We start from the raw sequence: 24935 nt of genomic DNA on the forward strand, positions 1-24935 counted from the left end.
TATGTACAGAAACTCACTAAAGTATAAAACACAGCTAAAATACAGCTTCTCTTCAAATCACTCTCCAGCCCCTATGACGCTTTGAGGTCAATGCATTAGTTTTTTTGGTGAACTACCGTAGTAGCCCTAAATCAGGGGTGCTCACACTTTTTGGAACCAAGATCTACTTTTCAAGTAGCCAGTCTGCCAAGATCTACCAGTCTAGTTTCAACATCGCAAACGTACATGCACGTACTACAAACACACACACACACACACCCACACACACACACACACACACACACACACACACACACACACACACACACACACACACACAGTTCCCAGCCTGCATAGTAAACTCACAATACACTTTCCCTCTCTCTGTCACACAGCCACAGGAGAAGACCATCACAAACCCTCCCTCTTTGCTATTCTCGCTCACACACACACACACACACACACACACACACACACACACACACACACACACACATTTGCCAGTCTGCATAGGGAGCCATAGCACAAACCCTCCCTCTCTCTCCCCCTCTCTCTCTCACTCTCTTACACACACACACACACACACACACACACACACACACACACACACACACACACACACACACACACACACACACACACACACACACACACTCACGTTCTCTCACTCACACACTGACAGCCAGTCTGCAGTACCATAGCCAACTACTGATCCAACAAACAGAAAAGTAAACCAGATACAAAACAGGTAATTCCCTAGTTTGAAAGGAGGAAATAAATGCATTTCTCTACCTTAGTGGGAGACCTGGCACTGGGAGTTGGCAGCTAGTTTCTAGTAGTCAGGGCTGTAGGAGCTGGTTGCAAGGTGTAGGCAGGCTGCAAGGTGTCATCAGCCACTGTGGATCTGTCATCGAAAAGGCAATCTGCAGCCTCGAGAAACGCTTTTTTCACAATTTCGCCGTCTTTGAATGACTTCTTGTGTTTAACAAGAACGTGACTGACGCGATAAGAAGCTATCGTTACAGCTGTACGTTTTCGCTCTTTTGCCACATTTCCCTTCTAACAGCCATCGTAGATCTGCAGATCAGACAGACGCACTTCCAATATCACATCGTGTAAAAGTCCTCCTCCCATTCTGGATGGAAGTTATACGTTATTGGTTTCTTACTTGGTCCAGCTTCCCCACTCATTTGTATACCCTTTCTTTAGTAGTAAATAGTAGAAATTGGAAGGCTAACTAGTTAATTAGTCTCGCCGGTATTTTGTATTTTGTAGTTGGCGCTGTTGACTGCGCATGCGTGGTGAACCGTGTGTTAGGTGAAAATATCAGATCGCAGACTGGCTTACCTGTACGTCAATCAAGTGGCAAAAGCCATAGTGAGGATGGATGATAGGCGAACTTTTTTTTTTTTTTTTTTTTTACTTTCTTTTTTTTGTTGTTCAATGCCATGCGATCTACCCATACTACCTTTGCGATCGACCGGTCGATCGCGATCGACGTATTGGGCACCCCTGCCCTAAATGGTTAGAAAGTGCAACTTCTCTGCTTTCAGAAACTGTTGGATTTTTTTCGATTGCACATACGAACCCTGTAAAATCCTGGTGAGAAGTTATCGCAACATAGAAATAACTTATGTTATTTTATTTTATTACTTCTTATGTTTCTACTTCCATCTTAAGACCTTTTAAGACATTTTATTTCAACCCCAGCAGAGTTTAGCAGACAGGAAGATGTTAGCTCGGGCATCAAGTGACTTGGATGAGATGAGATGTAGACCCCCCCCCCCCCAGATCTACATGATTCACCTATTTAGGTAGGTCACCTATTTTGAGGTAAAAACAGCGGATTTCACCGGAAGGTGAGCGATTATCATGCCTGCTACCCCTCAACACTAGACCCCCACCAGCTCACCTACCGCAAGAACAGGTCAACAGAGAATGCCATCTCCACAGCACTTCACTCCACCTTGACCCACCTAGATACAACCAACACCCACGCCAGGATGCTGTTCATTGACTTCAGCTCAGCATTCAACACCGTCATGCACATGCACTGTGTCCGAGCGGAAGGCCCTGCAACGGGTGGTGAAAACCGCACAGCGCATCATCGGCACCAAACTTCCTTCCATGGAGTCCCTCCAGGCAGACCTGTATCGGCGGAGGGCAGTAAGCATCATTAAGGACACCTGGCACCCCAGCCACGGCCTGTTTGACCCCCTACCGTCTTAGAGACTTTGCACTACTGCTGACTGCGCATACCTATTTTTGCACATAGCATTTTATTTATTTATTTTTACATATTTGTAAATATTTGTAACCTAATTTTTTATATTAATATATTTCTAATTTATACATCTGTATAAATACACACCATACTGTACATAGCTTACTGTTATCCATCTTTTGTATATACCTACTATACTTCCAATACTGTAATTAACACTTCATAACTGTACATATCCTATGTACTATCTTACCGTACTTACCACTTCATAACTGTACATATGCTTGTCTCCAATATCATGTTTGCAATATATCACTATTTGCAGTTCTGGTTAGATGCTAAACTGCATTTCGTTGTTTGGTACTCTGATCTAATCAAATAATCATAATTCAAATAGACAAGTTCATAATAGAATGGCAAATAATTATGTTCTTCAATGAGTGTCACATAATGTGTTGGGATGAATAGAGATTTGATGTCCTGTGAATGTATCTGACGCAATAGATTATTGATAAATGATCACTATCATGCTCTAATGACCCCTTCATAAACCTGCCTCATAATCAAAAATTAGTCATGAAGCACATATGTAGCAAGTGTTTATGAAGGTTTAGGAAGGCTACTTACTGTATGTTCATGGTTCATAATTAACCTTCAGGGACCGCATATTCAAATAACTGTTCGACCACGAATTGAAAACAAATCGATACAGTAATAAAACGATGCACATTTTAATCTGTGAGGTGATGCGTTTTGAGTTGTTTTCAAAGGCAAATAGACAAAATAAGTATTACAATCAAATAAAACTCGATTAAATAAAGTAGAGTTGATGACTGAGCGTCGTCTGTTCAGTGTATACTGTTAAACATTTGAGACCGACGTTAAGTCGTCTAGTTGTGAGTCCTCATTGTTAGTGACCAGGAGGCACGAAGAGGAGGAGAAAAAAATAAAATCAAACAGAAAACGTGTGAAACTTCTCCTCCGTTTTCCAGAACTTTCTCTTTTTTTGAAACCACCATCTTTTCTTTGATGTTCTTCCCCCTGAGTGTCTGGGCCGGCAGAGTTTTACCTCCTTCCACTGGCCGGAGATGAGGACTAACGCCATAAGTCTGCGTTTACCCACAATCCTCTCGGACAGGAGTGGACCAGTCCACCAGGACTCGTGAGTTTGATGTCACCGAAACTGTAGTCAGATCGCTGGACAAGTTGACTACCAACCAATGTTGTCCACATTTCTTCTTTGGCGTTCACCGGAAACTTTCACCCCCCTTTTCTAACTGATCAACATGGATGACAAGGTGTGTAATCTGGTCACATGTGAAGGTTTGTGATACGGTCAATTCGATGTCTTGTCTCTTCTCTTCCTCCTCCTCGTACCTTAAATAAACTCCAACCCTTCGTACTTCACGTCTCCGATCTTCGTCTCCGGCAGCATCACGCGTCCGTCCAGCGTGAACGCCAGGATGTACGTGGCCACCTTCCCAGCGTCCTCCTCCGACTTCAGCGCCAGCACGATCTGGTCGTCCGTGTCGGGGACGAACTTGAAGGAGGAGAAGCCGTGCGTGGGGTGGAGGGGTCCCGCGTGCCCCACCGCCACGCGGCTGAAGTCGGCGGGGCAGGACAGCAGCAGGTTGGTGGCGCGCCGCTCGTCCGCCGTCTCGTCGTAGCGCTCGGCGCTGGCCCGGCGCGGCAGGAAGAACCAGCTCTGCAGCCGCTCGCTCCACGCCGCCGACTCGTGGATGAGGTAACCTGAGGGAGACAGGGACGCAAACTGGTGATGGCCCAAAAAGGTGACAACATTTTTCTTTTTTTGCCGGAAAACAAAGAACATTTATGAAGATTCTTGACCTATTTTTGCACCCCTGGGAGAGAGGGAGGGAGAACATGAGTTTGACCAAAGGAGGGGAAGGGAAAACAGAGAGCATGGGGGGGGGGGACAGAAAGATGAAAGGATGGGGAAGGGTAGACACATGAGTGTGTCCAAGTTCTAGAGACACGACAGAGTGCTTTGACATGGAAAACAATATTGATAAGAAAAAGATGGAGGCGGTTAGGACGTGTGTTGAGGACATGACTAAAGTGGCACTGCGTTGGACACCTGCGCCTCCTAAAGGAATACGCATGAAACCGCTATCCTATCTGTTCCCGAGAATTTACCACACGTTATTAACCGCTGATCATTCCCAGTCCAGGCTAGCGATGGCACAGAGAAACATGGCTTGTTGGAGTGGGGCAGTCCCACGCTTATTTTTCATTTTATTAGACAGATATAGTGAAGACAGACAGGAAAGTAAGGAGAAGAAGGGAGAGAGGGCATGTCAGGAGGGCATGGGCCGGTTACAAACCCATGCCGACATGGGCATATGTGTGCACTGTAGACCGCGGTGCTAGACCACTGGAACACCCCAGGCCATGGTGCTAGACCACTGGACCACCCCAGGCCATGGTGCTAGACCACTGGACCACCCCAGGCCATGGTGCTAGACCACTGGACCACCCCAGGCCATGGTGCTAGACCACTGGACCACCCCAGGCCATGGTGCTAGACCACTGGACCACCCCAGGCCACCATACGGAGGGTTAACAGGCTTCATGGTTATGGTGTTTCAAGAGACTGGCGTTGCATTGCATCAGCCCATCAAGTTTGTGATTCATAATGGCAGATTCATAATCACAGAGGCACACGTCATGATTATGAGGTGGTGATGCACACGGCTACCTTCTAGAACACTCTACTGTAGATGGTAGGAAATGGCTGTTACAACCTACTCCAGCTAAAAGAGAAATCTCTACATTAACATTTTTTATTTCGTATTATTATTTTGTAAGTTCTTAAGTTCCTCAAAAGAAAGCACTGTTGATAAATTAAAATACACTTTAAATTAAAATACTCTATTATTATTATTATTATTTAAATTGATAATAGATAACGTTTGCTACTTATTTTTCACAAACGTAGTGTAAAACCGTAATAAAATGTTTTATAAAACCGTGCTTACTAGGGTTACTGGGCACTTAAACATCAAGGTAATTAGTAGACATCAATCCTTCTGGGGAGCTACAGGGATATCTGAACCTTTTTTACCCACCATTAAAACATGACATTCTCTAATAATAATAATAATAACTTTTATTTGTATAGCGCTTTTCCTGCAAACGTTGCAGCTCAAAGTGCTCCAATCATTATATAATAATAATTTAGTCATTTAAAGGCAATATTAAAAAGATGGGTTTTTAGTCTTGACTTGAACATATGTGCTGAGGTTGCATCCCTAATGTAAACTGGCAGTGAGACACAATCTGGAGCATAAAACGAGAATGCAGCCTCACCAAATCTCTTCTTTTGTACATGTGGTACACAGAGAAAACCAGCGTCAGAAGACCTGAGAGCTCTATTGGGCTGATATGCTAGCAGAAGGTCTTTCAGGTATTCTGGTGCTATGCCAGTGAGAGCTTTAGAAACAAGCAGAAGGATGTTCTATTGTAACTCAGCTCTAGGACTCTTACCTGGTGGTGTGATCCCCGCCGCGCTCCGTAAGGCGTTGTATTGCGGCACCCAGCTCTCGTGCTCCACGTCGCCACGGAAACCCACCACTTTCACCCACTCTGGGTTGTCGTTGACGACCTCGCCGGTGGTGGTGGTCCACTCCTTCCCCAGCCCGCCCACGTACAAGCGCTCGTCTTTGACTGCCAGCCACTCAGCCTTGAACCCTACACACAGGCCAGAGGAGGGGAGGGGGAGGGGAGGGGAGAGAGCAGGGGGGGAGACAGAGTTTGCGATTGTTAATGTGTCTGAAGAAATGTCACCCTCGCCACTCCTTTTGCCATGGTAAATGCATCTCACACCTTTCTCTTTGTTGGGAACGAGATTTAAGGAGAGGAACAGCGAGATAGTCACTACCATAGGGGACAGACAGACGGACGGACAGCCTAGCTCCAGCCTTTCAACATAGGGGACAGACAGACGGACGGACAGCCTAGCTCCAGCCTTTCAACATAGGGGACAGACAGACGGACGCCCTAGCTCCAGCCTTTCAACATGGGGGGGGGGGGGGGGGGCGGGGACGGACGGACGGCCTAGCTCCAGCCTTTCAACATAGGGGACATACAGACAGACAGACGGACAGACGGACGCCCTAGCTCCAGCCTTTCAACATAGGAGACAGACAGACGGACGGACGGCCTAGCTACAGCCTTTCAACATAGGGGACGGACAGACAGACGGCCTAGCTCCAGCCTTTCAACATAGGGGACGGACAGACGGACGGCCTAGCTCCAGCCTTTCAACATAGGGGACAGACAGACGGACGGCCTAGCTCCAGCCTTTCAACATAGGGGACGGACAGACGGACGGACGGCCTAGCTCCAGCCTTTCAACATAGGGGACAGACAGACGGACAGCCTAGCTACAGCCTTTCAACATAGGGGACGGACAGACAGACGGCCTAGCTCCAGCCTTTCAACATAGGGGACGGACAGACGGACGGCCTAGCTCCAGCCTTTCAACATAGGGGACGGACGGACGGACGGCCTAGCTCCAGCCTTTCAACATAGGGGACAGACAGACAGCCTAGCTCCAGCCTTTCAACATAGGGGACAGACAGACAGCCTAGCTCCAGCCTTTCAACATAGGGGACAGACAGACAGCCTAGCTCCAGCCTTTCAACATAGGGGACAGACAGACAGACAGACGGACGGCCTAGCTCCAGCCTTTCAACATAGGGGACAGACAGACAGACGGCCTAGCTCCAGCCTTTCAACATAGGGGACAGACAGACAGATGGACGGCCTAGCTCCAGCCTTTCAACATAGGGGACAGACAGACAGACGGACGGCCTAGCTCCAGCCTTTCCGCAAACCTGCTCGAACACTTTCCGTGAGCAGCACAGAAAAATGCACTAAACAAAACCAAACCGTTTTTTTTTTTTTGGGGGGGGGGGGGGGGGGGGGTTTATCAGCTGAATGATGTTCTGTGTCTGGATCGCCCAGCTGCCAACAGGCTGCAGCTGGCTGAGGGCGGAGGCGCGTTCCTTCCCCTGAGCTTCTCGTATCGGTAACCCTATTATAACATGAGGTGACCTGCTCGACAGTCAGAGTGCCTCTGCGCATTCCTGTGTGATTCTTGTCTTGATAACTCCATGCACACGCTTGGTCAGCAGAGGCCTGCGCGTGGCTTCCCAGGGGGGTCGCCTTTCACACGCTCACGTGCTCCTCTGGTGTCGTTCTCCACGAGAAAGAACACTGAGTGTGTTCGTTAGGTGGAACAGAGGAGGCTGTGAGCTCAGGAGGTAGAGCCGGTGTCTAGCGGTCGCAAGGTCGGCGGTTCGATCCTCGGCTGGCTGCCGGGTGACGTCAGACCGTGTGTCTGCTCTAGTTACAGTTGTCAAATACAGGAGATCTGCCGTCACCTGGTGTGCTCATTTGACGATGTCATGTGTCCCGCTGTGCCGGACGACAAAGATTACACATGGTAAAAATGTTAGTTTTTTAAAGGTATTACCGGTGTAGCAGGTATTTTGGTATAAGGGTTTGAGAATCCTGAAAGCAGCACAAGCCTACTGTGTACAACATGTAGGTTTACACTAGGGATGCACGATATGCATTTTTTCCAACCGATACGATAACCGATGTTTACCCGCTTCTCGTGGCCGATAACCGATATGATAACCGATATGAGAACAGATATAATTTCACAGTTGATAACCTGTAGTTCATGCACACCTGAAGGTAAGAAAGGCTTTGTAGTGAGCAAAGATTGATGATTTAATATTCCATAGTGATCTCACCAAATCTAACTTACATCACTATTGTTAACACAACAAAGAGAACACTTCTGACTCTTCAAATGTTCATTTATTATTTCCTCTAACAAACAGAATCTGTTAGACAGTGCACAATGCTTTTTTTAGCCAAGATCTGGCCTCCTTTTATGAAAACAAAAAAGGCTCACCTAAGAGTAATTAGATCAAAAATAAAGTGCATCTTGTCTATCCCTGTAAATTGAAAATGCATAAATAAAATATTAAAAAATAAATAAATAAAGTGCATCAGTCAATACAAAAATAAAGACTTTTAAAGAACCAAAAGTTTTATAGAGCTTTTACAGAAACTAGTGCCAAATGGCTGCTTAGTCTGCAGATAAACAGAATGACACAAGGCACATAGTAGGCTACACTAGTATGCTTAATAAAGCAACTGAAAAGGGCTGGGCTATGCTAAAATCCTTTATCTTCTACTACAGAGAAAGGCTGGTCGTCGAGGGCCATAAACTCCATTATTTTTTCATTGATTGCTTGAGCCTTTGAGCTGTCTCGAGTAAACTTCCTGCAGTTTTCAAATGCGTGTTCAATAAGCTAGGCTACCTTCTGCTACTAGTGCTTGATATTCCTTCCATACAGCGTGCTTGCAATGGTGAATTTTAAGGTGACTTATGAGATTCGTTGTGTTGTAACTCGTAGACCTTTGCCCTCCTCTCCGAACTTTTGTCGAACATGTATTGCAAATTGCAAACGCACTATCTGCCTCAGAAACTGTGAAGAATGTCCACACCAGGGAAGCTCTCATGTTTCGCTCTCGTCTATACACTGCATGGCTGTACGCAGGCGCAGCAGCATGAACGCAACAACCGGAACCAGAAATATTTCCGGCTTCATATTATCGGCTCTATATCGGCTCAAATTTAATAAAACCGATAAATATTTAATAACATTAATTTCCCATTATCGGGCCGATAAATATCGGTGCCGATAATATCGTGCATCCCTAGATATTAACTAATATTAAGTAGTGTTGTTCCGATACCGATACTAGTATCGGCATGGCCACCGATACGCACAAAAATGCTGGTATCGGTATCCGCGAGTACTAACAAATAATAACACCCGATACCAAATTTACACAGTGTCGGAAAGAGACAACAAATATGCAGTTTGTAATGTCTGCTCAAAAGAAATTCCTCGCGGAGGAACGCACGCAAGGACTTTCAATACCACGAATATCATACGGCATTTGCTGCGTTCGTCGATTCGCTCCGAGAGCGCCGAAGCGCACACTGGGCTCGACGTCATAAAGGGACCGAGTGCTTTGATTGGACGAGAGGCGTTCCACGAGTGCTGGTCAGAGTTCCAGCGCGACTTCACGAACGTAGTGTAGGTAGTGTTCAGCGACGTCATGTGACCCCGCAAGCAGGAAGTCACTAAAGCTAGGCTAAGGCCCATAGCAACAACAACTATTAGCGCGAGAGTTTTAGGTCTTCCTCTGTGCACCTTGCACAAGTGTAGATAGCGTGCGACTTTTCAGCATAGCAGGACATATTTTAGATGATAAGAGGAACAGGCTGAGTGCCAAAAACGCTGAGATGCTTGTATTTCTCAAGGCTAATCTGCCAGTGATGCTGCTTAATCAGAAGTAAGGTTTGAGTGTTTACTTGCTGTTGCACTACTACTACGACTGTTTTATATCTTAAAGTTATTTTGTTTGTAAATGTTCACTTGCTGTTGCACTACTACTACGACTGTTCTATATCTTAAAGTTATTTTGTTTGTAATTGTTTACTTGCTGTTGCACTACTACTACGACTGTTTTATATCTTAAAGTTATTTTGTTTGTAAATGTTAACTTGCTGTTGCACTACTACTACGACTGTTTTATATCTTAAATGGATATTGCACTGATTGGCATCTGTGAGAGCCACATTTCAGGTTTTATAAGGGGTTGATTTTCTTGTCACCATACCAGGTAGACAATAAAAAAAAGTTCTATAGCATTCACTCTCTGTTGGTATTTTTTCCTGTTTTACAAAGGTTTTGAGCAGTGCCAGACTAAGTGTTAGCAATAATTTTACATCAAGCTGAGTATGCGGCTCAAAAAACATGTTTTTTTGTTTTGTTTTTTCAAACGCCGTGGTATCGGATCGGTACTCGGTATCGGCAAGTACTGCACGGTCAGGTATCGGTATCGGTATCGGGATCAAAAAATGGTATCGGAACAACACTAATATTAAGTAATATTATTACTTGTTAACATTTTGCAATTGATCCGCAGTACACATGTGTGCCCCTTTGATTCTGCGACTGGTTTCTGGTCTCACCAGCAGCGTCACTAGGCTACACTTTTAAAAAGGGTGCTATAATTGATTTGCCATTTGTAAGAGAAGATAAATAGAATAAAAACATTAAGGCACTAAAACTAGAAATCTGACAGTAACTCATTTTTTTTCTACAATGCTGAATTGATTGATTGATTGATTATACTTTATTGTCCCCGAGGGGAAATTTGTCTTGGGCATGCTGCAGTTTAAATTGTTTTAACTTTAAACCAGTTGGTCACTGAGTACTGCAGAGTACTGTTTTTGTTGCTTGAATAAAGGATGGCAGTCTTTAATAGCCAACTGTTGTTGTGGACTATATACTGGGGAAGTATTTGTTATTATTCAGGAGTAAAACAATAAATACAAATATCGGATTGATATCGGTATCGCAGATACCTGAAGCCCAGGTATCGGTATCGGTAGTGAAAAACTGGGATCGGGACATCCCTATCTATAACTCAGAAGTTTTATTTCAACCCAATTCTTAAAAAATAAATATACTTCAATCCCCAATGGGGGAAATTACTTTCTGGATTTTTCTGGTGGAGATTTTTGCATTGGTTCGACACTAACCTTTGGAGACAGAGCCATCTCCGTCAGGTAGTATAACCCAGGGGATGGCCTGGCTGCCCTCGATCCTGTAGACCACACCTGTCCGGTCGTCTACGCTGTACAGATGCCCGTTGAACACCACCAGCTCTGACAACTCCATACCTACGGTTGGGTAGAATCAGGAGAAAAATTATCAGAATAATCAGCAAAAAAAGTCACTGTTATTTTTTCTGAGTGGGGCTTCACTCATTTCAGTCCCACTCATGTTTTTTCATTTTATTGGACAGATATAGTGAAGACAGACAGGAAAGTAAGGAGAGAGGGCATGTCAGCTGGGCATGGGCCGGAGTAGAACCCATGCCGACATGATGGGCATGTATGTGCACTGTAGACCGTGGTGCTAGACCACTGGACCACCCCAGGCCACAAAAGTCAGTGTTTAACGATACACAAAATAACGAATGTTGTGTTTCCTAAAGCTAATGAAAACACATTCCTTAATAGATTAACTGAACTGTCTTATAATGTCGAGTCAACATCGTGACGGTAATAATGATGGTATTATTCTGGTACTGTTATCTGAGTTAAAACTTACAACATCATCCCAACCCAACAGAAGCTTCGTACTGAGATAGATTTTATAAAACATGGGGTCGTTTCTTTACCTATCTTGGGGAACAATTGATACCCCATAAGCAATAATCACTTTTATCCTAGTATTATCTGGTTGGGATAATCTGTCTACATGTATGGTGAGGTGTAAACCCAATGTTTACCGTCTCATTTAAAAAAAAAAAAGAATCTCCTGTATAATCCTTGTCCTAAGTATTACAATCAATGTGTTTTCAATTGGCTATGTGTCCTAGCTATTTTTTTGTGTGATTTATTTACTGTAGTCTACGTTCAATAGACTTCTATTTTGACTACATATATGTATGTATGTATGTGCAATATGTCTAGCGTATATGTGTACAGTTTGACCTACTGCTCATTTTGTATTGTCATAAAAACTTAAATAAACAAAGCTTCGTACCGCGGCCCTTTTCCGCCAGGTGGCTCTCCAAGACGACCGCGTCGGCGTCCCACGCCACCTCCACCCTGTCCCCGCTCTCTGACACCAGCAGGTGGCCCTGCCTCAGGTAGCTGAACCACGTCTGGTCCTTGGAGCTCCGCGAGCCCGTGTCCAGGTCCGCTATCACCCCGATGCGGTACCGCAGGCCCCCGGCCGTCCTCTCGGGCCGGCTGAGCGGGTATGTGTAGTTGTAACTCTTTTGTTTCGCGGCGGATCCCACGGCTGACACCATCGCACGGCCGTCGAGGCTTCTCTCGCTGTTGTCTTCGCGGTTGGCTCGCCAGCTGCGCGCTCCGGTGCTGTGGTGGTGCTGATGGAAGCGGTCAACGTCGTCGTCGTCGCCCCCCGCAGACCGGTTGGTGTACAGAAGGAGCGCGAGGGCGAGCAGTGTCGCCACGGCGATGGCCCTCCATTTGAGGCGGAAGCGCGGGTCGGAAGAGGAGGCGGCGCCGGTCATGGAGGCCAGGGCTGGGAGGCCTCGGACAGAGATCCGCAGGGAGTTCATGGGATCATCCCTCTCTCCCGACTCAGAATACCCCGGGATAATGGACATGGGAGTGGGAGAGGGACAGGGAGCTGGGAGACATCAGAGAGAGAGAGAGAGAGAGAGAGAAAAAAGGGGTTGAGAGAGGAAAAGGGGAAGAGAGAAAGGAGGCAGAGAGGGAGAGAGAAGAGACAGAGTGAGGGTGGTGGGAGAGTGAAAAGAGAGGGGAGAAAATGGGAAGGGAGACATTTTTTTTTATTGTTCATTGTTAATCATTCATGACATAGTTCTCTGTTCATTGTGAAACCCTCTGTATGCTCGGCAGCCCCACCCTCCCACACCCAGGACTGAATACTGAACTCCCCTCCTTCTGGTCAATATTAAGGACTGTAAAGATGCAAATAATTCAATATACCACTTGATTTATACGTGTTGTGTGTATCATACATACCCAATGATTGAAGTTATAAACTGAGAGTGAATACCAACAGAAGAATATTGCAGGGGATTTTGGCACATTGTTTTGGGCCGCTATCCACACGTTTAGCTGTGTTGCTCATTCCACAAATTACCGAAATAACATTTCCGAACTTTTTGGGAGGACGACATTCATCCAACCCCATCTTAACGTTTTTTTTTTTTTGTCTTTTTGTGAAATAGAAATGGGTTCCATATTTGCTTTATTGTTTACGTTTTTTGGCCGCAGGGTATGCACATGGTTTAGTTACAGAGTGTTCGGTTGTTAAGTTACAATACCATTCGGTTGTTAAGTCGTGACGTGTTTCCGGGTCCAAAGTTGGCTGAGGCGCTGTCTTCGAAAGGCCTCAGTTATAATAATAATTCATTATATTTATATAGCGCTTTTCCGAGGCTCAAAGATGCTGACAAATATGGGAAAAACAGGAAAGTGCTGTGTCCCTTGTTGTATGAATAGATCCGAGTCTAAAAAACGATTGAACTGTCATTCTACCGCTGTAGTACACCGGTACTCTGGTGCAGGGAATTTCTGGTTTGGACCCGGAAATTGCTAAACGTCAGACTTTGACGTCAGACTTAAAAACCAAATAGAACCAAGGGGCTATTTCCTGTTATTTTCCCCAGCCGGCCTATTTCCTGTCGATGTGGTACGGTGACTCCCAGAGAAGATCCCAGGCCAAGTCAAATGTCATCCATCGCACCCTTACCCTTCCACACCCTTCTCCAGTGTGGTATCCAAAACATAGACCACACTGTGTGTGTGCGTGCGCATGCGTTGTGTGTGTGTGTGTGTGTGTGTGTGTGTGTGGCGAACAGGTACGGACGGGCATGGCAAGGTGACCTCCTGCGTCGATTATGTAACTGTTGTCAGAGGCAACCGACAGCCACGTGTTGTGCCGTAATGTCCTCCAGCTACTCTGGAACGAGACTCCAACTGGAGACTCCCTTGGTTCTCTCAGTGTTCCCTCAGGGACGCATTCCACAGTGACTGTACTTAGTTTTAAGCTTCAATTCAGGGACACGTCGAGCTGAATAGAACATCACGTCCACTGGTCGTTAAAGCCTTTTCCCGGACATGTCCCATCAGAATCTGGCATCTAAAAGCCTCATGAAAGTCATGTGGCCCGCCCTCTCTCCAACACACAACTCCGCTCTTTCACTAGCTCACACACCCTCACCACCCAGGCTGTGACGGGGTGAAATTCTCCCCCCTCATTACCATCAGCTTCACAAGGACGCTCCTCCACAGCCCATCGTAGCAGACCCGAGCTGAGAACCATTATCTACCCCTCTGTGCCTCTCTCTGTCTCTGACACTCATTTTATCTCTCATTTACATTTACTTTTAATTTTACATTTTTGGGCCAATTAACATGTAAACGGAATATTCCTGTTGCTACAGCGCATATAAACACCTTATTCTGAATATTACGTTAACCACAATATTGACCTTAATCAGAATATGGTGTGCATGTAAACGTAGTCAATGACTTGAAAGTTGTGTCTAAGACTTGTTGAGAGAACAAAATGGCAGCTGTTAAAAACATAAATAAATATGTTGTTCCAATTCATATCTTTTAAGTTCTCATCCTTGCATTAGAATTAGAGCAGTTAACAGTTTGATGGTATCATGTGGTAATGCTCTCTGAAATTAGCCCATGATAGGAGGTGATAGACAGATTCATCCTATCACCTTTCAAGTATTTTAGCCTGCCCTTTTCCAAACAACTTCCAAGGGAGCTTTCCTAGATGGTTGTGTGAAACAAACCATCTGAGTCAGGTTAGTAATGCTCCATCACATGTTTTAAATCTATACACAGTGAATGTTCAACTGAAGCTTGACTTTAAAGCAACCCAACAGAAGTTTCAAGTAAGTTTAGTTATTTCACTAGTAGCTCGGGCTGTGGGGGTGCTAGAGACGGAACAGTCCCCAGAACACCTACAAACAAACTGCGCGTTGATACGACCTTCCTAGCCGGAGATATGGCCGCACTTTACAATAAACTTCCTTTGGGACGCAAATTAATTCGCAATCGCAATATCTGTCCGAAAATTGGCAATTACATATTTTCCCCAAATCGTGCAGCCCTAATGTGAAACCGACAGTGAGGATAGCCTAAGGGCCAATCCCGATTCCCTTTTCCACCCCTATGGTTCATTTTCGAGTGTGACTCGATTCAAAGCCAAGGCCTTCGAACAGAGCCACAAGCCATACCCCTTGAAATCTACCCCTATGAATTGGGACAGCCCTTCAAGACTGATTACATCATCAGGAGTATCGTAGAAAAGCATTGACGCTCGCGACTCATTCACAACTTCACTTTTACGCTATCAATCGATCAAACAAGTCATCAAATAAAAAAGAACAATGCTTCATTATCAGACCATGACAGAATAACGGCGCTCTAACCTTTATGAAACCTGTGCTCCTACCCTGCCAGTCTGCACTGATTTAGGACAACAGTGCAACAACTTTGCGGCTGAACTTTAGTTAAATTTACGGCGTCATATACCATCAGTGGGAAACATGGAAAAATGCATGACTTACATATTTAAGCTGGAGAAAACAGCCGCTGGAGAAACAGCCGCTGTCCACTGCATTAATTAACTACATGTGCTTGATGAGTCTCCCGCTCACTGCCCTCCATCAAAAATGTCACATCCATCAATAATATTACATAATAACAACTGCTCGGATTAGATTGCGAGTTGTTTTGGTATGCCGCAATACAATTTATACCACCAAAGGGGGGGGGGGGGGGGGGGGTTCGCGCCTATCATGCACATAATATCAGCCTGTGGATAGAAAACATTAGATAGATAACTTTACATTAAATATGTCTACCATCAAGCTTCTACCACAGGGCCGTCCAGGCCCTGAACACAGCAAAGACCTAAGTTCTGGGCCCTGGACAGTCTGGACGGATTGATGGCAGCTGCTGGACTGAAAAAATCAGGTGTAGTGCTGAGGCACAAACATGTACATTTCAAGCCTGCAAACTGTGACACTTTAAATAAATGTGAAATAATACTATTGTGCAATATGACAACCCTAGTCGTCTATCTGTACAGTATAGTACAGTGGATAGTGTACATAGCCTTTATTTATGTAAACCAGCTCCTTTCCCTTCTTGTGTTTTTTTTTTTAAAGTTTTTTTTTTCCTTTCCTAACACCAGGGGAGCCACCCCTCCTACATTTCGTTGTTTGGTACCTGTACTGTAGCAATGACAATAAAGTCCATTCATTCATTCATCATCCGCTGTCAAACACCACAATTTATTTCATGATTGTACATCTCTGTTAATCGCGCACATTTGGGGGGGAGGAACAGGGTGACTGTCAGCCTGTGACAAACGCGCAGATATGAGCGCTCCAGTGTCTTGCTTTAGTGGTCTAATGGAAGTGATCAGGCATAACAGCGATTTTTTTGTTATGCTTGTTATAAAGAAAAGGTCTATAATGCATTGTAATGACATTAAACTAACGTTTGATAGATAACTTTACATATGTGTACCATCATCCGCTGTCAAACGCCACAGGTAATAATTGATTTATGATTGTACATCTCTGAAATGCTCGACTGTCATGCAGCTTGTAACGTTAGACACACAGCACATCGGCATAATAACGTTTTGTTGTTGTTGTGCTTGTTATAAAGAAAAGGTCTATAATGCATTTAAATGAATGATACAACCCATTAATAATATTACATAATAACAACTGATTGCGGGTGCCGCTACATGGAAATAGGTAAAAATGCGCATCATGTACAGGTCAGCCGAACGTTTGACAGATAACTTTACATATGTGTACCATCATCCGCTGTCAAACGCCACAGGTAATAATTGATTTATGATTGTACATCTCTGAAATGCTCGACTGTCATGCAGCGTTGCGTTACTGTAACGTTAGACACAGCACCGACATAAAAGCGATTTTTGGGTTATGCTTGTTATAAATAAAAGGTATATAATGCATTGTAATGACATTAAACTAAGACAATAAGATGGTTATCATAATTTTTCAAATCTTTATTAATAAGTAATTACAGAGAAAGTAAAATGACATTTCCGCATTGAATAGAGCGACATAAGATTTCTGTAGATGATTCGCAATGCATCCTGGAATCAAGGGGTAGCGTACCCCTATGGCTTCGAAGCTAGTCTGGTTCTGGAATCGCTCGAAACGAAGTCATAGTTAGCCCTCGAAATGAAGCCATGGCTCGATGAAATATGAATTGGGATAGCCCTCCCCCTAAACGTGAACGCGCAAATCGAGCCATAGGGGTGAAAACGAAGGGCTAGGGGTGAATTGGGATTGGCCCTAAGTCTGGCCAGAGGGAGTGGACTCTACACTACAGCACCAGTTTCAACACACTGACTGGGGTCTGTCAATCAGGCCACCCTGGAATCCCAACAGTGTCACCACCCACAAACAGATAAGATCTTTCCCCAACCAGAAGACCATGGATGAGCGGTGAGGTCTGCTTACTGCTGAAGGCACGCAACGCTGCTTTTAGATCTGCTGATGCAGAGGCCTACAGCTCGTCCAGCGCTAACCAGAAGAGAGGCATCAGGAAGGCCAAACACAACCACAAACTACAGATTTGAAGAGCACTTCCAGAACAACTCTGATGCCCGACACATGTGGGAAGGCATCCAGGCCATCACAGACCACAAGCCCAAAAATACAGCCGCCCCTACCAGCACTGCCCTCCCTATCCGACCAGCTCAACCACTTCTATGCTCGCTTCGGCCGGGACAACAAGGACCCAGCCATCAGATAGATTTCAAGATCCTTCTGCTTGTTTATAAAGCTCTCACTGGCACAGCACCAGAATATCTGAAAGACCTTTTGCTACAGAGCTGGATAGGGGTGTAACGGATCACGGAAATTCCGTGATCCGTTCGGATCGCCCTCCACGGTTCGGAACGCATGTGTACCGCGGATCAATTGCAAAATGTTAACAAGTAATAATATTACTTAATATCTTACTTAATATCTCTTGTAAATCACAATGTAGAGTTGCCATGAAAAGATAGACGCGACAGTTGCTGGCTTTGTTGTACTCTAAAGCGCAATGATAGGTTGATAATGCGAAAGAAAAAGAATCCGTTGTTTGCTCACTACACGTGAAGCTTGAAATCCACAACAACAAGGCTGCGTTCGTAAATCCGCTCTGGAATCTGATCAGCGTTCAAGGAACGCCTCTTGTCCAATCAAATTACTTGGTCCCTTTATGACGTCGGACCCAGTGTGCGCTCCGGCGCTCTCAAAGCGAATTTACGAACGCGGCCCAAGTGTGTCATGTTACGTTGTTCGGCGGAGAAGAACTCGAAATGCCTCCTCGTCATTTAAATCCCATGTATTGGAGCACTTTGGCTTCTCTGTCAACTATGACGGGAGGCACGAAAAAGGTAGCTCGACAACTTCTGATAATGTAGGCATTTTTTTCATACCATGTTCAAAATAAGGGTTCACTTTATTATTTAGTTAAAAGTGGCATAAAACATGTTTATTCATCTGCTTTAAAGAGCCCAGTGACTCACTGCTGCAACCAGGCGAGGCTCCTCCCTCTCTCCTATCATTTAAATTGAGTGTATTTCAGTATAATTATGTAATGTTTGAGTGTAGAATATGTTATATATATATATATATTATATATATATATATGTATATATATGTATGTATATATATATATATATATATATATATATATATATTAGCAGTTTTGACATCTTGAATGTTGTTGGTTTTTGTCACATAGTAAAAGTGGTGTTTTTACAGAATTCAAGGAAAAAGCAGTTTTTATAAAAACAAAAATGTTTTGTGTTGATCCGAAAAATTATCCGATCCGTGACTCAAAAACCGTGACACGATCCGATCCGTGAGTTAGGTGATCCGTTACACCCCTAGAGCTGGACAAGGTGCAACCAGGATACATTTCAACTTTGTTTCAATTAGACATGTGACCTGTGACCGCAAAACAAAATCACAATGCAGAAAGGAAAGTCTGATAAATTGCACATATTCATGCAAACTGTCTCTGTATTCTGATATTCACCATTTTGTCTTCTCCTCCACTCAGAGAGCTTGGCTACTGGCATGTTTCTCCTCTACAGCCCTCTATCCTCTCTCCCGCTCACTCACACCAGCAATGATTCCTATCTCTCTACCCGCACTCCTTTTATCTCTCTGACATCCCTCCCTTTACCTCTACCCAGTGAAACAGCCAGTACTGGTAGAACTGGTAGAACGCAATGTCCCTTCCTGTTGACGTTGACTGGTTTGTTGACTGTCTTTTTTGATAGAGCAAGTGCCATAGGCTCCCTACCTGATTAACTAAATACACTAGTGTGGAAAGTGGTCTTTGTGAAAACATATTGCCAGGGTTGATATGACTTTGGTCTGCAGTCTGACTTTGGCTAGACGGCAAGGCGAATGTGTAACGCGTAAGTGGGAGTAATCAACAACCCAACAGTTAACTTACAACTATATAATGATTACAGGCTGAAATCTACTTTCACTGCCTTCCTTTTTTTTCTGAGTGGGGCAGTCCCACTCATATTTGTCTTTTTTATTTATTGATAGAGACAGTATAGATTATGACAGGAAGGATGGGTGAGAGAGAGAGAGAAGGGATGACAAGCAGGACATGTCCGCGGACGGAATCAAACCGGGAACCCTGCTGTTACATGGTCGACGCTTTTCTTTCACAGAGCTATCACTCTGACAATCCCCCCCCCCCCCCCCCCACACACCCTAGTGAACTACCCCCACCCCCAGCCCCCATATATGTTACATCATGTTCTTATATCACTATTTGCACTTCTGGTTGGATGCTAAACTGCATTTCGTTGTATAGTACTTGTACTCTGCGATGACAATAAAGTTTAATCTAATCAAATCTAATCTGGCTAGGCCATCCATTCAGAGAACTGGGTGATGGTTTACTTTTCTCATGAGAAAAAAGAACACTTGGAATGCAATATAATGCCTTTACACTATTACTATAAATAAGCCAGTCTCTCTATAAGGGTAACAGTCCCTAGCCTAGGACCAGAGCCTAATAGCACAAGCATGTTTCATAATAACAGCCCCTAGGCTAGGACCAGCAAGCCTAACAGCACAAGCATGTTGTATTGTCTCTTCAGTGTCCCCCTTGTACTGTCTCTCCAGTGTCTGTAAAAAAATAAATACTTTTTCACGACGACTGCCAGTGGCCCCTGGCCTGAGCTCGATTACGCCTCCAGAACTGGTGAATTGATGATTCGCTTCGGCCGGGTCAAATGTATTGATTGTAAGTCGCTTTGGAATAAGGCGTCTGCTAAATGCCCAAAATGTAAATGTAAAACGTACATGGAGCAGAAAGAGGTGAGCAAGACGGCTCAGACAGCCCAGTCATGAAGGTAGTGGAGGGAGGCTTTAGGTGGCCGGTAGATGAGGGCGACCTGGAGCGGAGCAGACAGTTTAATGACAACACACTCAAACGAGGTGGTAATAGGTAGGTTACCGGGAGTTCCTTAGCCAGGATGTCGGCTCGGTGGATAACAGCCAGTCCACCACCACCACGACCCAGTGGAGCGGAGCCTTCTGAATGTACACACAGCCTGTTGGGGTGTGGCTTGATTGAATGTGATGAAATCCTGCAGATTTTTTGGCCAAGTCTCTGTTAAGCATAGAATGTCAATGCTTCTGTCAGTGATGATGTCGTGGATGAGTAGTGCTTTACTGTTGAGGGAGCGGGTGTTCAGAAGCATAAATGTTGCGGTGTTGTTGTTGTTCGTAGATGCTGGGAAGGTAAGATGAGGAAAGAGAGACCAGCACACTGTCAGCGCAGACCAGGGACCTCGGGTTGATAGGGCGCACGTGAGGTACCAGGGTTCGACAGTAACGCTTGCCCGCTTGCCCGCTTGCCCGGAGCAAGTCAAAAAAATCGCCGGGTTTGTTTGCACGAGCCCGACGACGCTGCTGGATCCTGGATATGTTTACCTGTGTGCAGGAAGAACAACAGACGGCGCAGGCGCCAGACCAGACTAGATGATCGTGGAGTGAAGATATTATTAAAGTGTACGCGCCTGTCAGATCACCTGTCGCATCGCATACGCTTTAATAATATCTTCACTCCACGATTTTTTTACTTGCTCCGGGCAAAGCGGGCAAGCGTTAATGTCGAACACCTGGGTATGTTCTGATGACGTCAATTGTTGCGATGACCGAGTAGGCAAAATTGCAATCGGGATGCCCGGTGTATGTAGCGGGGTCGGCGCAATAGTCAGAGAGATTGAATAACTGCGAGGCAGTCAGGGGTAGTGTGGTTGAAATGGTTCAGGAGTTCCAGTGGGGATTGTAGGAGAGGCATTAGAACAGCAGAGAGCCTGCTAGCAGCCGGCACCGTTAAGCCAGATAGACACCGAACCTCCAACCTCGGCAGCGGCGTTGGATAGCCGCCAAGTCGGGGAGAGTCCTGGCAAGGTTACAGAGAGGAGCCCAGTCGGAGTGTTCCGGAGCGGGGGATTCCACAGGTGGTAGAGCACGCCGGAACAATCCTCATGCAGTATTTGAGAGGGAAGATTAGCAGCAGGGAGTAGCAGAAAACAAAGTAGTAGAGAAGACAGGGGGGGCAGCAGTAGCCTGGAGGTTAGAGAGGCTGGCTAGCAATCGGAAGGTCGCTGGTTCGATCCCACAGGAGGGAGGTTGCATGTGCCCTTGAGCGAGGCACTGAAACTCTAATTGCTCCAGGGGTACTGAATATGGCTGACCCTCTGCCTGGAGCAAAAAATACAAAATTCCAACAATTCACTGACAAGTTGATTGCATGGCAATAAATCAGTAAAAAAAAAAAAGACAGGAAGAAGGCTACTATAGGCAATCTGCTGTCCCTCCTGAGACATCTCCACATCTATCCCCCCCCCTACCCCCACAGTATCTCTAATGTTAATATAAAATAAGAAATACTAGCATAGATTCGTTTTTTCCTGCTATGACTGGTGGATAGATCATTCACTTACTTAGTCTGTAAGTCTCTTAGTCCGTAGCCTATTTGTTGGAAGACGAATTGGATAAAGGCGTCCTCTAAATGCCCAAAATGTCATGTCAAATACGACCCGCTTAACGTACAGACAAAACAACAACATGAAAAAGACTGAATTTGACAAGCAACAGTCAACTTTTAGTCCCGCCCGCGATATACATGAAATGCATAAGCTAATGGTCCTACAGTACCAGTCCAAAGTGTGTTGTACATGTAAACGTATAGAAGTGATGGGTACCGCTGAGAAGCCCCTTCCCCACCGCAGCCACGGGGACAGGAAGAGCCCGTTTCCTGCTAGTCTAGGGCATAGAGAACACATACATGGATATATTAACTATGGTCTGGAGGGTCAACATCGCCTGTCTAGCTAATGACAGTCTGACCAAATGCCTTTTACCCGTCGTGGTAGGAACCAGATCTCATTAAAGGTTTGTCCGTTATATAACAGCTATGCATAGCCTCTACATTGCACTTGTAGCGGCTAGCTTAGCTTGTGTACAACAACTTTAGCAGAGCTAATAGGATTTTTTTTGGGGCATGTTAAATCCGCATTTGATGGATCAGCTATGACTTACAACGTACCATTACTTGTATTCATTTGGGGGGGGGGGGGGTACCTCTAGATAGACCGTACTTACTGGGAGAATGGGGGCTCCCCGTATCCCCCCGTCGTGCTGGTTTGGTGGTGGGTATGCGGCGCTTCGCTGGAGGTTCCTTCGGCTCCTTACCGCCTCTCCACCGCGTAGAGGCAGCCAGCACTTCCTGCTGCCGCGCCACTGAGCGGAATGACCTGGCCTGCCAACACGCACACCGCACCGCCTACCCGACGCATGCCACCGAGCTCACTGATTGGCCAATTCATTTCCGCGCCGGCGGGGTCAATGGGGCTACCAGAATGACCCGTTTGCCATCGTAGTAGGTATTGAGTGCATTATCAATGCTTAAAAATAAATGGATGATTCAGTAAGACAATGCATTGCTCTCAAGTTTTGAACAGAGTTCAGAGTGAGATTTTGGCGGCGGCGGGGGGGGGACGGGGTCTGATCTGATAAATGACATCAATTTGTACAAACAAAAAAAACACACACACACAGTCTCAGCGTCAGGGGCGGACTGGGTTCAAAAAACAGCCCTGGCATTTGCGACACAACAGCCCTATTTCCAAACGCAACATCAACATGGATTGTTAACATAAAAAGCTTGAGATAACCAGACTGACTAGAATCGAATGTAGACATTTGGAACACAAATGTAACACACACACGCACACGCAACTGACACACTACAATCGCTGATGAGTGCCGACAACAATCCACACAACGTTATTGAGAGCATAGTATAACCAGTAGTATGCTATAAGGCACATTCAGGACAAATAGGCCAGACCAAAACATGAGAAACAATGCCAACTGCTAAATTCTGAAATCAAACTCACAACAAGTAGGCTAATTCTTTAGATCTTATATTGAACTCCATTTCCCAAGCATAGCCCCTACCTAGTGGGGGCCCCTGGGCTTGAGTCATTGTTCGGGCCCCTACCTACACCAAGAAAGGTTAGAAGTCATAAGGAAACATGTTTATTGACTGGGCAACACAGTGTAAATACAGTACGATAGTTATGGAGATAGACTCCAGTTCTATGAGTGGAGCGGAGCCCCATAGGGGAGCTCTGCTCCTATTGGTTTACCCGCTACCTAAAGTAGCCAATGACTGAATTTTTCAATGCCTGCGCCCGCCTGGGGTGCTATATAAAGGGGCGTACTTCGCTCCATCATTCTCCCAAACATACAAAACAGCCGGGTTTGAACAAGTCGAAGTGGGCCAGCAGCCCTATGGGGCTCCGCTCCACTCATAGAACTGGAGTCTATCTCCATAACTATCGTTCTATATCGTGGAGCTCCGCCCCATAGGGGAGCTCTGCTCCTATTGGTTTAGGCGGAGCGAGCGAGGCCAAATGTACCCCCACTGAGAGTATTAGTCCGAAAACAATCTCAGCGGCACCCGGAGCTGACCACTGATGTTGGTTCAAGACAACCTTAAAAAGTTGGCCCAACCCACACCGAGTCTGCTCCACTGATCTAGCCCTTACGTGAGCACGTAGGGTTGTAGATCTAACGGAACATGTCCTGGAGGAGGGTCCCCTCCCCAGGCACATCCGTAATCATCCTGACAGCACTTGAATAGAATCCCCAACCAGGGTAATCCAAGTGCCTTCCCCACTACATCAGTCATCAGCAAAACTGAGGACAGAATGAGAAAAGGTTGAGGAAGAAATATCACTTACCTAACCCTTACGTTGGGTTGTTGATCTAACAGAACATGTCCTGGAGGAGGGTCCCCTCCCCAGGCACATCCGTATTCATCCTGACAGCACTTGAATAGAATCCCCATGACCAGGGTAATCCAAGTGCCCTTCCCACAACATCAGTCATCAGCAAAACTGAGGACAGAATGAGAAAAGGATGAGGAAGAATATCACTGACCTAACCCTTACGTGAGCACGTAGGGTTGTTGATCTAACGGAACATGTCCTGGAAGAGGGTCCCCTCCCCAGGCACATCCGTATTCATCCTGACAGCACTTGAATAGAATCCCCATGACCAGGGTAATCCAAGTGCCTTCCCCACTACATCAGTTATCAGCAAAACTGAGGACAGAATGAGAAAAGGATGAGGAAGAAATATCTTTCAAGTAATATCGTACAAAAAGTGATGGCGACGACCAAGACGCCGCCTCACATATCTCCTCCCCTCCCACTCCCCTGAGAATGGCCACTGATGTGGCCATGCCCCTGGTGGAATGAGCCCGAATGGCAGTCGGCACGGGCTGCCCCTTCGATTCGTATGCGAGGCTAATAGCCTCGCAAATCCAATGGGACAGCCTCTGCTTCGAGAGTGGTGTCCCGGCTTTCTGTCCGCCATAGCAGATCAGAAGCCGGGGAGAAGATCTCAGTCCTGCCGTGCGCTTCACATATTGTGCCAACGCGCGCACCGGACATAGACAATGTAAACGCCTCTCCCTCTC

The 24935-nt window shown here is 45.6% G+C and overlaps 1 protein-coding gene across 1 annotated transcript; it reads right to left on the bottom strand.

Moving 5' to 3' along the window:
• Positions 1–2947: 2947 nt before the first annotated feature.
• cant1b (calcium activated nucleotidase 1b) lies at positions 2948–22677 on the bottom strand. The gene is made up of 5 exons (XM_080524401.1): positions 22550–22677; positions 11878–12492; positions 10866–11006; positions 5711–5914; positions 2948–3952 (listed from the first exon to the last, which is right to left on the bottom strand). Exons 2-5 carry the CDS (start codon positions 12467–12469, stop codon positions 3582–3584), a joined length of 1308 nt encoding a protein of 435 aa, XP_080380527.1. The 5' UTR covers positions 12470–12492; positions 22550–22677; the 3' UTR covers positions 2948–3581.
• Positions 22678–24935: the final 2258 nt, after the last annotated feature.

This window comes from Nansenia antarctica (assembly GCF_963989245.1).
Source record: "Nansenia antarctica genome assembly, chromosome: 2".
Lineage (NCBI taxonomy): Eukaryota > Metazoa > Chordata > Actinopteri > Argentiniformes > Microstomatidae > Nansenia > Nansenia antarctica.

Excerpts from the sequence above, each read along its gene's own strand:
- cant1b (XM_080524401.1), bottom strand. The coding sequence starts at position 12,469 with ATGTCCATTATCCCGGGGTATTCTGAGTCGGGAGAGAGGGATGATCCC. Across the intron at positions 5,915-10,865 it reads AGATGGCTCTGTCTCCAAAG|GGTTCAAGGCTGAGTGGCTG; the intron begins GTTAGTGTCGAA and ends GCCTGTGTGTAG. Across the intron at positions 3,953-5,710 it reads GGCGGGGATCACACCACCAG|GTTACCTCATCCACGAGTCG; the intron begins GTAAGAGTCCTA and ends TGTCTCCCTCAG.